General features: G+C 34.4%; 2 protein-coding genes and 1 long non-coding RNA gene across 10 annotated transcripts; all 3 read left to right on the top strand.

Moving 5' to 3' along the window:
- Nucleotides 1-2,266: 2,266 nt before the first annotated feature.
- LOC141405276 (uncharacterized) lies at nucleotides 2,267-4,425 on the top strand. The gene is made up of 2 exons (XR_012413174.1): nucleotides 2,267-2,488; nucleotides 2,573-4,425. It is a non-coding gene; the product is annotated as an uncharacterized lncRNA (long non-coding RNA).
- A 3,748-nt stretch (nucleotides 4,426-8,173) lies between these two features.
- On the top strand, nucleotides 8,174-10,183 carry LOC141405467 (enoyl-CoA hydratase domain-containing protein 3, mitochondrial-like). Of its 8 annotated transcripts, none has more exons than XR_012413205.1 (5): nucleotides 8,503-8,637; nucleotides 8,851-9,341; nucleotides 9,406-9,694; nucleotides 9,766-10,002; nucleotides 10,116-10,183. XR_012413205.1 is itself a non-coding variant. In XM_073989846.1 (4 exons), exons 2-4 carry the CDS (start codon nucleotides 8,911-8,913, stop codon nucleotides 9,853-9,855), a joined length of 810 nt encoding a protein of 269 aa, XP_073845947.1. In that variant the 5' UTR covers nucleotides 8,174-8,404; nucleotides 8,851-8,910; the 3' UTR covers nucleotides 9,856-10,183. The 8 variants fall into 8 exon arrangements, 6 of the variants coding, with proteins under 6 accessions (XP_073845947.1, XP_073845942.1, XP_073845945.1 ...); XR_012413206.1 differs by having other exon boundaries at nucleotides 8,630-8,793; XM_073989846.1 differs by lacking the exon at nucleotides 8,503-8,637 and adding an exon at nucleotides 8,174-8,404 and having other exon boundaries at nucleotides 9,766-10,183.
- Nucleotides 10,184-11,797: 1,614 nt separating this feature from the next.
- Nucleotides 11,798-13,211, top strand: LOC141405468 (enoyl-CoA hydratase domain-containing protein 3, mitochondrial-like). The gene is made up of 4 exons (XM_073989847.1): nucleotides 11,798-11,944; nucleotides 12,005-12,581; nucleotides 12,705-12,868; nucleotides 12,938-13,211. Exons 1-4 carry the CDS (start codon nucleotides 11,915-11,917, stop codon nucleotides 13,025-13,027), a joined length of 861 nt encoding a protein of 286 aa, XP_073845948.1. The 5' UTR covers nucleotides 11,798-11,914; the 3' UTR covers nucleotides 13,028-13,211.
- Nucleotides 13,212-14,918: the final 1,707 nt, after the last annotated feature.

Below are 14,918 nucleotides of genomic sequence, written 5' to 3'. Positions count from 1 at the left end.
TTACTCTAAAAAAGCATTATACTTGAATTATAAGCTCTGTTCCTTTACGTGCAAGAATCTTACATTTTTACCACTTTTTACTCGAAAAACGTTCCTTTACTTCAGACACAACACAATTCATATGGGATCAGTTTACAACTTTTGCCGGTTTTACCATTTTCAAAAGTAAAGGAACAGACCAATAATTGTGTAGCGACTGGAGAATAAACGAAACTTGATTCTCTTGAAAATAATCAATGTGTATGCTAATTATTAGATTATCCGTGTAATTGAAGAATGTATTCATACGAATTGTTTGTCGTAAATGTTAGAAAATCAGACTGAACGGTATGTTGGGAAACTATTAACATGTTTGTGTTTCAAAACCAACACAATAACAAAACATTTTTGTAGTTGTATCAGCAGCCTTAATTAAAAAGTAAGGGAAAGAAGATTGTGTATGTAAGTTAGGGCTGCTCAATTGGGGGCACACGTGCTGTCGGTGTGTGTCAATTTGTTCACTCACACAATTAAAAAAGAGAGCTTTTGTTTTTGAAATGAACAATTTCAATACACAATTTTTCCATTACACAAGACAACCCAACAAAACAACACTACTCGAAAAAAAAGCATTATATATATTTGAATTATAAATTCTTGTGTAGCCACAATGAAACTTGATTCTCTTGAAAATAATGAATGTGTATGCTAATTATTAGCTTATCCGTGTAATTGTAGAATGTATTCCCAGCAAACCAATCGTACCGACATCGTAACGAAATCGGAACAAAATTCGGACGATACGTCCGATATCTGATCCGAAATCGTAACGATATCTTAACGAAAATTGTATGAAGTGGTTGACATAATTTCGGAACGAAATGTCTTAGCGACATCGGATCGATTTCGGTCCGATTTCGTAACGAAATCTGAAGAAAACCCTTGGGAAATTCGGAAAAGAAATTTCTTTCCGACATTCGTTCCGAAATCGGTACAAAATCTGAACTATTTCCTATCCGAAAAATCGTTTAGAAATCGGAACGAAATCTGAACGACTTTGCTTCCGAAATTGTTCAGACGTGTCGGACATCAGACATTTGGTTTGCTGGGTTTATACGAATCATTTCTCCTAAATTTTGTAAAATCTGAGTGAATGGTATGTTGGGAAGATATCAAAATGTTTGTGTTTCAAAACCAACACAATAACAAAATATTTTAGTATTTGTATGAGCAGCCCTAATGTAAATTATTCAAGTATACAACGAAAAAGGCCGCGAGATAAGCTTTGTTTCTTTACTTTTTTACTAGTAAAAGTATCAAAAGAGAGAACTGTCAAACTTCCTCTCAATTATCAAGTTTTGCCCAAAAATAAGGGAACGGAAAAATAGTATATCTGACTGCAATGTCAAAAATCAAACATGAGAGCCTAAAATAATAACAAACAAAAAAATTGCACTAGTTTTTATTTCTCTGGTTAAAATTTGTATTACTTATGCCCGTAATTTCAACGTCTGGGTAAACGGGTAGGTAGCTACCTATTAGTTACCTTTACCTACGCGTTTGGTAATTTCTACATGCCATTTACCGAGGCGTGTAAATTTTGAAATCATTTGGTAATATTGGTGATTTTCATTCATGATTTCGCAAAATCATTGCCACATAGAAGTGTTTTACAACTTTTAACACATTGGCAACGATTAACCAGGTAAAATCCTTGGTGTAAGTAACACGGCAGTTTTTGACTCGGTAACGTTACCTATGCGTTGAAATTATAAAATGTTGCTTACACGGGAGATATCTGTGAACTCATAGATAGCTACGTCTTGAAATTACGGGCATTATATATATTTTTTTTTTATTTTGCTCTGTTTTTTTTTTTTTTGCCTTAATTGTCAAATCAGCAGTTTGACAGACTTTCCTCTTTTTACACCACTAAAGCTCTGTTCCTTTACGTGCCTGAGGTTACCATTTCTTGCCATTTTTAACCTGCAAAGTGTTCCTTTACTTTAAAAAGCATACAATTTATATGAGACCAGTTCACCACTTTTACCATTTTTTGCCACTGTTACCATTTTTAAAAGTAAAGGAACAGACCATAAATTTGTCGAGTAGAAAGTAGTTGTTATGTTAACCTTGTATAACAACGGCGTAAGCCGCTGCGTATACGACGTCGTGATTGTGTGCAACACCACACAAACTTATCGTGTGTTCCCCTTCACACATTTTCGTTCCTTTTTCTTGACAATGTGGCATCACTGTCAATAGAAATGTCAAACTTCGGGCATGACAAGAACGCCGAATACGAATGCATTCATTTCAATTTTACCCGCAAACCGGCCAGTCGTCCAATAAGGAAAAATTTGCAAATTAAGAATTTGCTGTACAAATCCGCCATTTTGAATAGCTCCCGTTCGAGAATATCATAATTCTAATCTTCGGGAATAATTATTAAATATTTTCCGTACGGAACATTAAAATAAATGCGGAATTAAAAACCAACAATAAAAGGGTGAGTTTAGTGTGGAATTTTTAGTTTTGCCAAACCGGCATACTAACATTGGCGTGTGCAATTTTTTTTGCGTTTACCCAACAGGTTGACCAAAGGCACATAGCGGTTGGCATTAACAATTCGGTACAGCACTCCCCGCCAAATTCCACCACATTAGGCATGAGTGCAGTGCAAATAATTTCAACACCGATTTAAGGCTTTTCTCTTTGTAAAAGCCACCCGTGTTCACAGAACGAATTTATTGGGGAAATTTTTTTGCCCGGCCATAACACCTGCCCACACATACATTCCCTCTCAAATATTGGACAACAGCCGTAGCCACCGTCATTGCCTAAAATTTTCCGGAAATCATTACATTTTTGTGTGACACCTTAGCCTTGCCTATCGAATCTTTGTGCAGTTCGGAAGCTAAAATCATTGTCAGTCCTCATCATTCCTGTGGGGCAATACCAACTCAACTTTAGCCTGCTTTTAGATCAAGAACAACAGTTACCAGCAATTTTGGCCTACAACTACAACAACTTGGGCTATAACACGACAAGTAGCCGGCCAGGATAGTACAGATAAGTACAAAAGTGAAGAGTCTGAATATGTGTGTATCCTGAACATCGTGTTGTTTTTTAGCATTGCATATTTTTCTGCCACAGGCAGGGAAATATGAAATCTAAATTTTGTCTTCAATCATTCGACGGTCAGCCGAACTAATTTGTTATTTTTTTATATAACCTTATGTATTTCCTATATACATAAGGGTATATAATATTATATATGTACATGTGTGTATCCCTATATACAAGTAGTGGATTTTGTAACGGGTCAACATCACGTGCCGTAACGGTACCCAACGAAACTTGTACAGTCATCATATTCCTTACTTGTGATCCTTTTGGAATAAGAATTTATTCAGGACATTTTTGCCCATTTTTGCAAACCATAAAAAAAAAAGGAAAAATATATGAAATGTTTTGCGGATTTAAATTCATAGAAATATTTTCGCATCAATTTTTGTTTGTCCCGAATGAAATGGGTTCATGAATAATGGCGCGTTAATGATAAATTAATTATTGTAGAAACCTTAGGTGAGACCAGACGTCTATAACCCCAAAATAAAGCCTTTATTTCGGCACAATAATATCAAAGTTATTCTTTGAATTCATTTACCATAATTTTGAAGTGTAATTTTAACAACTACATTTTAAGAACGCCGAGGACCTAAAGACAAACAGATTTGATTTTTTTTTTCTACGAAATTATCTGGAATTTAAATCCATATTATTTTTGGTATTCCGACCCAGTAATTATACACACGTTTACAACACAATTTAGTTGAGGGTTGCTGCACGTGATTTGTCCAGTTTTGTGCACATTTTGTGTAATTATTATGAATATTTTTTTTGAGTAATTTATTTATACAAATATTTTAACCTTGTATGACCTTTAAAGTCAATTATAAATTATCTTGAAATTTCTTTATATAAAAATAATTGAACTAAAGTCAATTCCTTGTACTTAAACCTTTTGCAAATTGAAATAATTTATCTGAAATTAACAGCGCAACACATTGTTAATGTGTATCCCATGTTTTTTTTTATTAACCTTTTCAAAATTTTAAATCATTCTTTTAAGGAATGAATATGATCCTAATCAATTGAGCTCGATAGAATAGGACTTTTGATAGTTATAATCGAAGTGTGATTTAGCACTATTATATGTGGGATATACATCTTTTGAGTATAGCTATCTATATTCTTAGCCGTATACCTGTATGAACATTGATATATTTCTATACAACGTATATTTATATGATTTCTTAAATGAATTGGCTTCCATTTTGGAAGTAATAATTGTAATTCGATTTCCGAAACCATACCTTATCGAACCACCCTATCTTATAATTCGAATGTGCTATGAATAAATTAATGAATTCTGAATCTGAATAGTGTTGACCATTAGTCATTATGTGCTAGTTACTTGTATAAGGTAATGTAGGGGGTAATAAGGCAGCCGGTGGTTGATTTTTGGGAGTCATCATCATCGATGAGACTCATTGGGGATTTTGTAGAAAATCCATTGGGAGGGCATGGTATCCCAACAAACACCTTGGGTACCCATATCAACAACAGCAACATCATATCATTTTTCTTCTTTAAATAAAGCATCCTGTTTGTGATTGCGAATTAATAATGAATCAATTTTGTTTATGGCTAGTCAGGAGTGGCCACTGAGCTAGGCCGAATTTCTTCAATGGCAAGCGTATACCAGCGACATCTTGGTATGCCTCATTCCCCCTTTTCACTCCCGACATAGTTACATAACATAGTAAAAGAGAAAACTTTAACGTAAAGGATCAAAGAATCCATAGTTGCTTGCTCTAAACCAACACGTAGAAAATTTCATACGAAACTTGTACAGCTTTTGGGAGAAAGCGGAGATGAAGGAGCTCCTTCACCACCACTCTCTCCTAAAAGCTGCGAACGTTTCGTATGAAAGTTTTAACGTCGACTTACACATTGAGTTAATAGGTCTGTTCGATAACTCAAAAGTTTTTACAAATTTGTGCAAACTTTTACAAAATGCTGTTCGATAACAAACTTGTTCAATAAAAGAGAAACGAGAAGTAGTTGCAAGTACTTGAAAGAACTTGCAAATACTTTTTACTTGCGAAGTTATAGAACAGGCATAATGTTGCTTTATAGTACGTTTATATATAACACGATTTAACAAACCCACTGGGTTTCAAATGTCAATTCCTTGGCGTATACGTCAAATAAATCCTCATTAAGAAGGTTAACCCTGCAAAAGGATATAATATAAACATGACCTTACACTGTGTGATTAACAGTACGTTTATATATAACCAGATTTAACAAACCCACTGGGTTTCAAATGTCAATTCCATTGCTTATATTTCAAATAAATCCTCATAAAGAAGGTAATAGTACGTTTATATAAGCGGATTTAACAAACCCACTGGGTTTTTAAATGTCAATTCCTTTAAGGTAGAAACACAATGAAATAAGCCGCTTTTCCACGCTCAGTTTCATGTAAAAGACTAAAGGCCAAGTACTACCTAATTCAAATGAATTCGGCAACATTTGAATTAGGTAGTACTTGGCCTTTAATCTTCTACACGAAACTGAGCGTGAAAAAAGCGGTGTCATGGTACAATAATTCATAGGTAGGCCAGGTATGAGAATCGCCAAAAAAATACAACCCTGTCGCTATGGCTTAAAACGTCAAAATTGTTTTGATGAATGATAACAGATGAGTATACAAAGAAGAAGAACGAACGAAATGTTGAAATGAAAACAAAACAGAGTTGAATTTTTTTGATCAATAATAAATATCAACTCTGCATGTCAACACGGTTTTGACAGATTAAGCCATAACAAAAAAAAAATTGTAATCAGCTGTTAGCTGTGGCCTACCTAAGAATTATTGTACCATGAGCGGTGTATTTCATTGTGTTTCTATCTTTACGTATACTTCTATCTTGACTTATACTTTAATTAATAGACATCGGATTTTTACATATTTTTGAAATTTAAACCAATTGTAACTACGTTACTATATAGAATTATATCGTTCTAATAATATAAATTGGATGTCATATTTAATAAACCCAGTGGATTTTAAATAAAGATGTAGTCCGAAATCACTTGCACTCATTATTCTTCTACTTCTTTGGCTACAAACATTTGGGCATATGCGAAAAACAAGAATATAAAAATTTTATAATAATAACACAAATGAGCTTCGTTCCCGTACTTTTTAATGGTAAAACTCGTAAAAGAGAGAACTGCAAAAAATTTGTTCTGACACACAAGTTTTTTGAAATAGTTCGGGAACGGAAAAATGGAAAATACGTCAAAAAAACTGGAACAAATGTCAAAGTCGGCGTAACAGCCAATCAGACGCCGGCAACCATGTTACTATTTTTTTACTCGCCCAAATTTGTCGTGTAAAAAGTTTTTAACCCTTTCGGCCCCAACGTTGCTTATAAGCAACTTCGATTTTGACGTAATTTTATTTAAAACTAACGGAATTTTTTCCTCAAAGAACACATTGCTTTGGCTAATTGTAGTCCTAAGAATGCAAAAATTAAAAAAAGTGCCAGTTGTATCCCGATCAACAGAACTACGATGCATTATTCAATGTGAAGTCTGGAAAATCACGCCATGTTAAAAATCGATGTGTACAGTCCAAATTATTTAAATCGTTTCTAAATCAAAATGTATGAACTTTATGTTAAACTTTAGTTTTGATTCTTCAAAAGTAAGGTCAGAGGTATACTTCTATACGATTATAATATTTATATTTACATAATTGCACAAAATAATGAGCAAATAAATTTTAGATAAAATGTACTGTATCTTCCGAAATAGGTGGGGTAACGCCCACCAATTTATATTATGTCTTAGTTTTGACTTATACTTTAATTTTATGTTTTTAAAGCAGTGTTAATCACCACTGGGCTCGCGAGCCGTGTCTGTGTGAACACACACAATCTCAATTGTGGTGAGTTTGAACGTTACTCTCACCACCGATCATCTTCTTTGTTTTAGCAATGAATTAACGCACACGATGTTTATCTAGAGAGGGTGAGATAATCTCATGTGTGTGCCCAACACAAACGCAGCGGTTGAAATTGTTGTTGCTGGTGAACACTGTTTTAAAGTAACTACTAATGCGAGGAAAAAAGTTCGGGGCCGAAAGGGTTAAAGAGAGCGTCATTCAGCGCCATTTTTGATTAAAGAGAAGTGAACATTTTACAACTTTTTTGTGTACGGGAGCGCTTTTTCGAATAAAATGTGTAAAAGTCGTAAAAATTGTAAAAACTTTTTAGTTCTGGAACACAGCTATGATAAATTAATTATTTATTTTCATAATGTGACAACATAGCCTCATTAGGCCATAAAAATGTATTACATAAACAATTCAAATGCCTTCAAATTAACGTTAATAAATATTCCTATTTATAAGATCAATAATATTCCAAGATGCATATAAATAAAAATGTTAATTAATTTTAATAGAAACTGAATCTACTCACTCCTATTCCTCTGCATTTTATACAACCGCCACTGATTTTGCTTCCCATCACTAGTTCAGCTTTCGATATAGACTCAAACTTTACTCCATTAAGAATGTCGCTCTCGTGAATTACCACAAAAATGCTCGCAATTTTAGTTTGTATTTTTTTATTTTATAACAAAATGTTCGAAATGTATACACTCTTGTCTGTCATTTGAAGAAATGTGTCTGTGTGAATCAACCTACTGTTTTTTTGTATGGATCTCTAACCCTGCGTTTACAAATGACAGGACAGTTGACTTCATGTATTGATTGCCAAAATCCCACAACTTGCCTGTGTGACGTAGGCGTCCCGACAACTGCAAAAATAGTTGTAAAATTTTGAATGAAAATCGTCAATTTCTTTTTGTTTTCCATTCACATATTTTGTTTTTGTTCATGTTCTTTTGTTTTCAACCCATTTCAATTATTATCTCACTTATTTTTACAAAAATGCCAAAAATTTGTCTTCCTTACTGTCTGTGAAAAAATGATGGACAGCTGGGAGACAAACGACAAATGTATGTATGTGTTAGTAAATCAGAGTTGTATTTGAAGACAAACTGTCTGGTGTAAACGCTTAGTAAAGCAACTGCTTATAAAATGCAGTGAAATCCTCGACATTGTACCACTTCCAATTTATTTGCTGGGTTTTATTTTGCCGACCAGCCAGGAACTATTGCGATCAGCTGTTTTTATTTACCAATTTGTTTAAGTGTTGGGTTACTGCAATGAAAAGAGATTGCCGAAAGATATCTATAATAAAGAATATATACGGAAACTACAATGAAAATTAAACATGAATATAAAAAATAAGAATTAATATTGTATATTTCATATTTTGTATAATTATTTCTTAATTTAAAAGTATATTAAAAAGTATTTCTTCAGTATGTTAAGTACTTGAACCCTCTTTGCATTTCTCTCTCACTCTCCCACTATACTCTCTATTAAAATCAGTGACCAACTAATCTTGATACCTGTTGAAAATGTTTATTTACATATTTTCAGTTTAAGTAACTAGACTTTAAAACTTTTAGATAAAAATGCTGCGTCATTTGTTTTTATGGAATAAAGTAATAAATTGTGATAAAGTTTGTTCTTGCAAGGATTGTCTATAAAGATAGTTGTGATATAACTGTGACCTTGCTCAAATAAAATAAACAAAGGAAAACTATTTGCACCTATGAATTTATGGTGCCTTACAAGAACAAATTAAATGCAAAGTGAAAGTATTGATTAGATTATAGATTTAAAAATTTACTAATTCTGTTTTTATTTCTATTCAGCCCTCAGTACTAAGTGCAATAACCAGTAATTTGTGTGCCTTAAATTCGTGTTCTTCCACAATGCCACCATCATCAACGTCATCAATGTCAGCCAAACGAACTTTTTGTCAAATTTCAGAGACAAATGGAGTTCGAGAAATTTGCCTCAATGAACCCAAGACTCGTAATGCCCTGTCGCTGGGCATGATGAATGAAATTCTCAATGCCCTGACACGAACATGGGAAGACACAAATCTACGCTGTATTATAATTTCTTCAACAGGGCCAGTTTGGTCTTCAGGTCATGATCTAAAAGAATTAGTACCAGAGCGTAGTGAAGAACAGCAAAGGGCTGTATTTGAGAAACTAACAGAAATTATTTACAACATAAGAAAAGCCCCGGTCCCAGTATTGGCCAAAGTAGATGGTGTTGTGGCAGCTGGGGGTGTACAATTGGTGGCTTCATGTGATATTATTGTCTGTTCCGAGAAAAGTTCATTCATAACACCAAGGTAAGAGATGCCAATATTTTTTTATTTTTGTGTTTATTTTTTATTATTTTTTCCTTTATTTCAGTGCCAACTTCGGTGTCTTTGCTTCCACTCCTGCCGTTGCCATGACCCGTGTCATGTCTCACTCTAAATCTTTGGATATGTTAATGACCGGTCATCCCATAACTGCCAGAGATGCTTACATCCAAGGTATGGTAAGTCGTGTTGTACCCAATGAAGAATTGGATGCTGAGATTGTAAAAATCACCCAAGCCATTAAACAAAAGAGCCGCTCAGTATTGGCATTGGGCAAAGAATTTTTCTATCATCAATTAGAGTTAAGTTTAGAGGAGGCTTATAAACAAGGTGCTAAGGTAAGAAAGGAAGTTTGTACGACATATTTGAAAACAATTATGTTTAATTTGGCCTCACTTATTTTTTACAGAAAATGACGGAAAATCTTAAATTAAACGATTCAAAAGAAGGTGTACGTAGTTTTGTGGAAAAACGCAAACCGGTGTGGTCTCATCTTTAGTTGGTGTAATTTTTTAACAAATTGTAAATCACCTTTGTTCTCCTTTTTACACATGTGGTTGCGGTTTATTGCATTTAAATAGTTTTTAGATAGAAAAAAAAGATACAAACATACATATGTATATTTTTATAAAGTCTACATACATATGCTCTGTTCCAGAACCTGCAAGAAGTTACTATTTTTTACTACGATAACATTTTTTCCTTTATGTTATCGAAAAATATAGTAAAAATTAGTAGATTCTTGCAGTACTGGAACAGACCAATACATATATCCTTGAAAATAATGTATTTTCAATAAAAAGACATTTGTTCTACATTTCTCTCAATATCGTGGATCTTTTAGATCCTCTGTGGACCAAGTCATGTGCTGTCGAAATCAAGCGATTATGGCCCGGCTTAATAAGGTGTGTATGCCTTGGCACCTTCAGTCGTACATGATGCCACAAGTGTATAGCGATTTCCGGCAATTTCTTTGTATAATAATAAAGCCAAGAATCGTCCAAACCAGTCATCGGTTGACAAAACCGAAGCTATGGGCGTGGACGACCAACACGAAACTTTGTTGAGTATAGGTTAGAGAAGCAGAATAGTCAACTCCTCGACCAATTGAAAAGCTAGCATATTGCGCAGAGAACATGTCACTTAATCCGACCATGACTGAAGATAGACACAACGGTGATTTCGGCCAAATCTACGGAAGTCTAAGAAAAATGTGGAAGACGGAGTTATTGACCCATGTGCACAACTACAACTCCTTCACTCACTTAAACGTGATTTGCAGCCCATCTCCTTCACATCTGGAGAAGTTGAGAGAATTATTTCAAAGTCCAAAGCCCTGACCATGTTAAAGAAATTTCGAGCAGTGAGTTTGAGCTACTTGACAAAGGACTTGGAACTATCAAATTGCCCAATTGTTTATTCCGGACATCTGGAAGTTAGCTCGCATAATTCCCATACTAAGCCAGACAAATTCGCTACCAATGAAGAATCTTATTGTCCGATCTCCATTCACCTGCAACAAAGGGTTTAGGATCCCTTTTGCTTCCATCTCTGAAACGGCATTTCCATATTGTTTCACATAAACATAGTTTCAGGGTGCTATGAGCTATCCACGGCTTTGCAAGACATAACCACAAAGATTGTGAATGGACTCAATCAACGACGGCCATCCGAACGGACCATTGGGGCAGCATTCGATCTGACCAAGGCATTTCACACGGTCGACCACTGCATGCTGGTTTCTGACATCATAAATTCCACTCTTCCTAATGATGTCAACCGTTGGATTGTCATCTACCTAAATGGTAGAGAAGGCTTCTTTGAATTCCGGGGCCAAAAATTCAAGTTCGACAATCTTCTTCGCACGCCACCCACATCAAGCAGAAGGCGAAAGTCAGGAATAGTTCCAAAAACCTTTAGCTGGCTCATCCTGTGCAAATATTAGGAGACATAAATATCGACATATGTTTAAGGCCTTTGGTCGCTCTGCTAAGTGACACGCAATGAAGAACCCTGCAAGCGTCACAACACAATGCCCTTGGATTTGCTATGGGTTGCGTCCAGATGACAAATGTGGATCATCTGCTGTCAGATGTCAGACAGGTAACAGAATATGTTGCTGAGTAGACAGTTCCTGCTGGCATGTTATAAACTGAGTCACCCCAAGCATCACGTTGTAATGGAAAAATCCAATCCACCACCCAAACGCATCCATGAGGACATACAAGACGTCATTCCATCGGACGTTAACCTAGTGTCGATAGCGAACGAGAAGCCCTCTTCTCTTACCGTAAGAATTGTCATTGTTACTTCCACGGTAATTATCGGTAGCCATTTCAAGTATTTTCACACCTAGCACAGTGTGTTTATATTGGAAAAAATTCTTTTCTTATTCCGGACCTTACCTTATTTTAAAAATAACGTTTAATTTTTTGCACATCCCCAAACAGAGTTGTATTTTAGGTATTCAATTTAGCATATAAACTGAACAGCTGATCCAACACTTGTTGCTATATTGCCGAGTGATAAGGAAAAAACAGAAAAAACAGTATCCCAAGATGTTGAACACCTTAAAAACATTAACAAAAGTAAGTCAATTCTATTATATCTCCCACTTCCACACTTCATTACATTACCCCTACTTTCAGACTGTCACAATTGGCCTTACAAGATCGTCCTCCTTTCACACTACTTCCACTGCTGGCAATCGTTTTACTGAAGTTACACAATGTGATGGGGTACGAGAAATTTGCCTCAATGAACCAAAGACACGAAATTCCTTATCAATGGATATGATGAATTCTATTCTAGAGGGATTAACTGCAGATTGGCAAAATAAGGAGCTACGTGCAATTGTATTAACTGCCAAAGGTCCAATATGGTCGGCAGGTCATAATCTTAAAGAATTGGTACCCGAAAAAGGTGCTAAATATCAAACTGAAGTTTTTAATAAATTAAGTGAAATCATTATGAATATCTATAAGGCCCCCATACCGGTAATTGCCAAAGTTAATGGCTTTGCTGCTGCAGCTGGTTGTCAATTGGTTGCCTCTTGTGATATGGTCGTTGCTTCGGAGAGTAGTAAATTTTCAACACCTGGGGCAAATTTTGGTGTGTTCTGTTCAACACCTGGAATAGCTATATCTCGAGTTATGTCTAGACCTCAAGCTGCTTATATGGTTATGACCGGGTTGCCCTTGAGTGCCCAGGAAGCATTTACAGCAGGTAAATATTTATGTAAAATCTATAAAGTGTTGATAAGTCGAGAAAATCTAAATTGAATTGTCTGTTTTATAAGATTTTGTTTATTTACCATAACTGTTTGTTGGCGTATTTCCTTGCTTTCAGGCCTTGTAAGTCGTGTCGTTCCCGAAAAAAATTTAGATGCTGAAGTTGCTCACATTACTGATGCCATTAAACATAAAAGTCGTTCAGTTATTGCTTTGGGCAAAGAATTCTTTTATAAACAATTAAATATGCCTATAGAGGAGGCCTACAAGCTTGGTGCCGAGGTAAGTAGAAGTAGCAGAAGTTGTTAGTGCAATGAAGTTATTTACTTAAATTATTTATTTCTTCTTTAGAAAATGACGGAAAATCTTGGCCTAAGTGATTCCCAGGAAGGTCTAAGAAGTTTTGTAGAAAAACGTAAACCACAATGGAAGCATGAATGAAAATCAGGGGATACTTGGATAACAAAGAAAAACAATAAAGAAACATCCGTAATGCATTTATAGAGTTATTAAATAATACAATCCTGCGATTATTTTGAAAAATACTAACGGAACATATAAGCCGTAGAATCAATAAAAAGTCAAACCTGAATAGGAATAATATCTTATTCTGCGTCATCTATTATATATTTGAGTTTGGTGATAAGTGACTGACTGACTGACTCATCATCAACGCCCAGCTAAAACGGCTAAAGCTAGGAGCTTGACATTTTGCCAGTAGGTCACTGTTGGTGCAAATGTGCGAGATAAGGCCGGGTTTTGCAAAATTCGTCCTGGAACCACAACAAATAACAATAACAAAAATCCTTATTATTCACTGTTATCATTACTTATGTACTTAGTTGGCAACACATTTGTCAAATTAAATTCTATAATTTCTTAATACCGTAAAATATCACAAACAATTTCAATTTTTTTAGTTTACTTCTAGGCGCATTTATTTTGTCGTAAACCAATACATATTGGAAAGACAATGAAGGTTGTTATTTTCCATTGCAACAGATGTCGCAGTTGGTGACAATGGTATAAACTTTTTTTTTTTTTTTTTTTTTGTACTTCATACATTGTCAAGTATGTTGGTGGAACACATAGTGTTCATTCACCATTGCTGGTTACTGGTTACTTGCAACCGTATAAAGTACTCTCTTTATTTTTTTGTTTGTTCACATTACATATGATCAAGGTGTTAGTGTGTGCATTTACAAATAAATTGGTAGCAAAACAAAAATTCAAAAATAGAGAATGTAAGTCTAAAAAGCATAAGGTATAAACTTCATTCTGATTTACGAATGATTTACGTCTCTTAAATAATTTTGTTTTCACATAACAGGTGTCGCACAAAAGATTTTCTTTCTTTAAAATCCAGTTGGACAAAAAATGATTGCAAACGATGAATTTGTAAAAATTTTGATTTTCAAATTAAAACAAAAATTCTTTCAATAATGTTTGGTTTGTTGATCATATGAGATGCTGTTGAAGACAAATATTTAAATACATAAAGATTGGAAAACTCAATTGTTAACAGTTGTCAATAGATGGAGTTAAGCTCTGTTTTGCGATATCATAACAACATTTTGTTAAGTAGGTCACCATTTCAGGCGTTTTTAACCGCCAATGAACTGGAACTGCTATGGAATACAATCCTGAGTCCAACTTTTTGCTTTCCTACAATTTGTATAAGCCGAATTGCTCTTTAATTGGGTATTTAATCATTAACATACCCCTGTTGTTGGTAAAATGTTTATATACATTGTTTCAAAAACATTTGTGCATTATGCATCTTTTCCAGTCTTTACAGTTCTATGTCTTTGGTTGAAGACAAAATTAGGGTATTAAATTCAGAAATCGGTCAGAAATAACAAAAAATAATTTCTATTAAAAAAATAGTTTTAATGTTGAGATTTTCTTTATAATTGTGTCACTTCCGCTAACGAAGTAGCGGGCACATGCTAGTACTATATAAATGACCATTATTCCCGGATGCTTAAACACCTTAACTTATTTCTGATTTCATTTCCAGAGTATTACAGCTAAATAATGGAAATAGTAATGCTTCTTAGACCAATCTCGGGCTGTCTTAATGCAAAAAATATTTGGAGTAACATTGCACTATATTTTAATTTTCATGTCAAAGACATAAATACAACAAGATAAGACATTTCTTTTGCTATCATTCTTCAGTGAATGGCTTTTGAATTAAACATAATGTTATGTTACGATATGGTGATATAACATTTTTTTCTTTTATACATTTTTACGTATTTAACCGAATTTACCGATCCAATTGACATGGAATTATTCTTGAATAGATCTTTGAATTCATAAATTTCGT

Source organism: Musca autumnalis, unplaced genomic scaffold (genome assembly GCF_047663935.1).
Source record: "Musca autumnalis isolate F117 unplaced genomic scaffold, ASM4766393v1 scaffold_5, whole genome shotgun sequence".
In the NCBI taxonomy this organism is placed as follows: domain Eukaryota; kingdom Metazoa; phylum Arthropoda; class Insecta; order Diptera; family Muscidae; genus Musca; species Musca autumnalis.
This window is presented reverse-complemented; position numbering and strand designations above follow the sequence as displayed.

What these genes read in the sequence shown, in the direction of transcription:
- LOC141405467 (XM_073989840.1), top strand. Translation starts at nt 8,608, where the DNA reads ATGCTGCGTCATTTGTTTTTATGGAATAAA. An exon ending in ATTTGTTTTTATGGAATAAA is followed by an intron (nt 8,638 to 8,850) that starts GTAATAAATTGT and finishes ATTTCTATTCAG; the next exon opens with CCCTCAGTACTAAGTGCAAT. An exon ending in CTTATAAACAAGGTGCTAAG is followed by an intron (nt 9,695 to 9,765) that starts GTAAGAAAGGAA and finishes TATTTTTTACAG; the next exon opens with AAAATGACGGAAAATCTTAA.
- LOC141405468 (XM_073989847.1), top strand. Translation starts at nt 11,915, where the DNA reads ATGTTGAACACCTTAAAAACATTAACAAAA. An exon ending in CCAGGAAGCATTTACAGCAG is followed by an intron (nt 12,582 to 12,704) that starts GTAAATATTTAT and finishes CCTTGCTTTCAG; the next exon opens with GCCTTGTAAGTCGTGTCGTT. An exon ending in CCTACAAGCTTGGTGCCGAG is followed by an intron (nt 12,869 to 12,937) that starts GTAAGTAGAAGT and finishes TTTCTTCTTTAG; the next exon opens with AAAATGACGGAAAATCTTGG.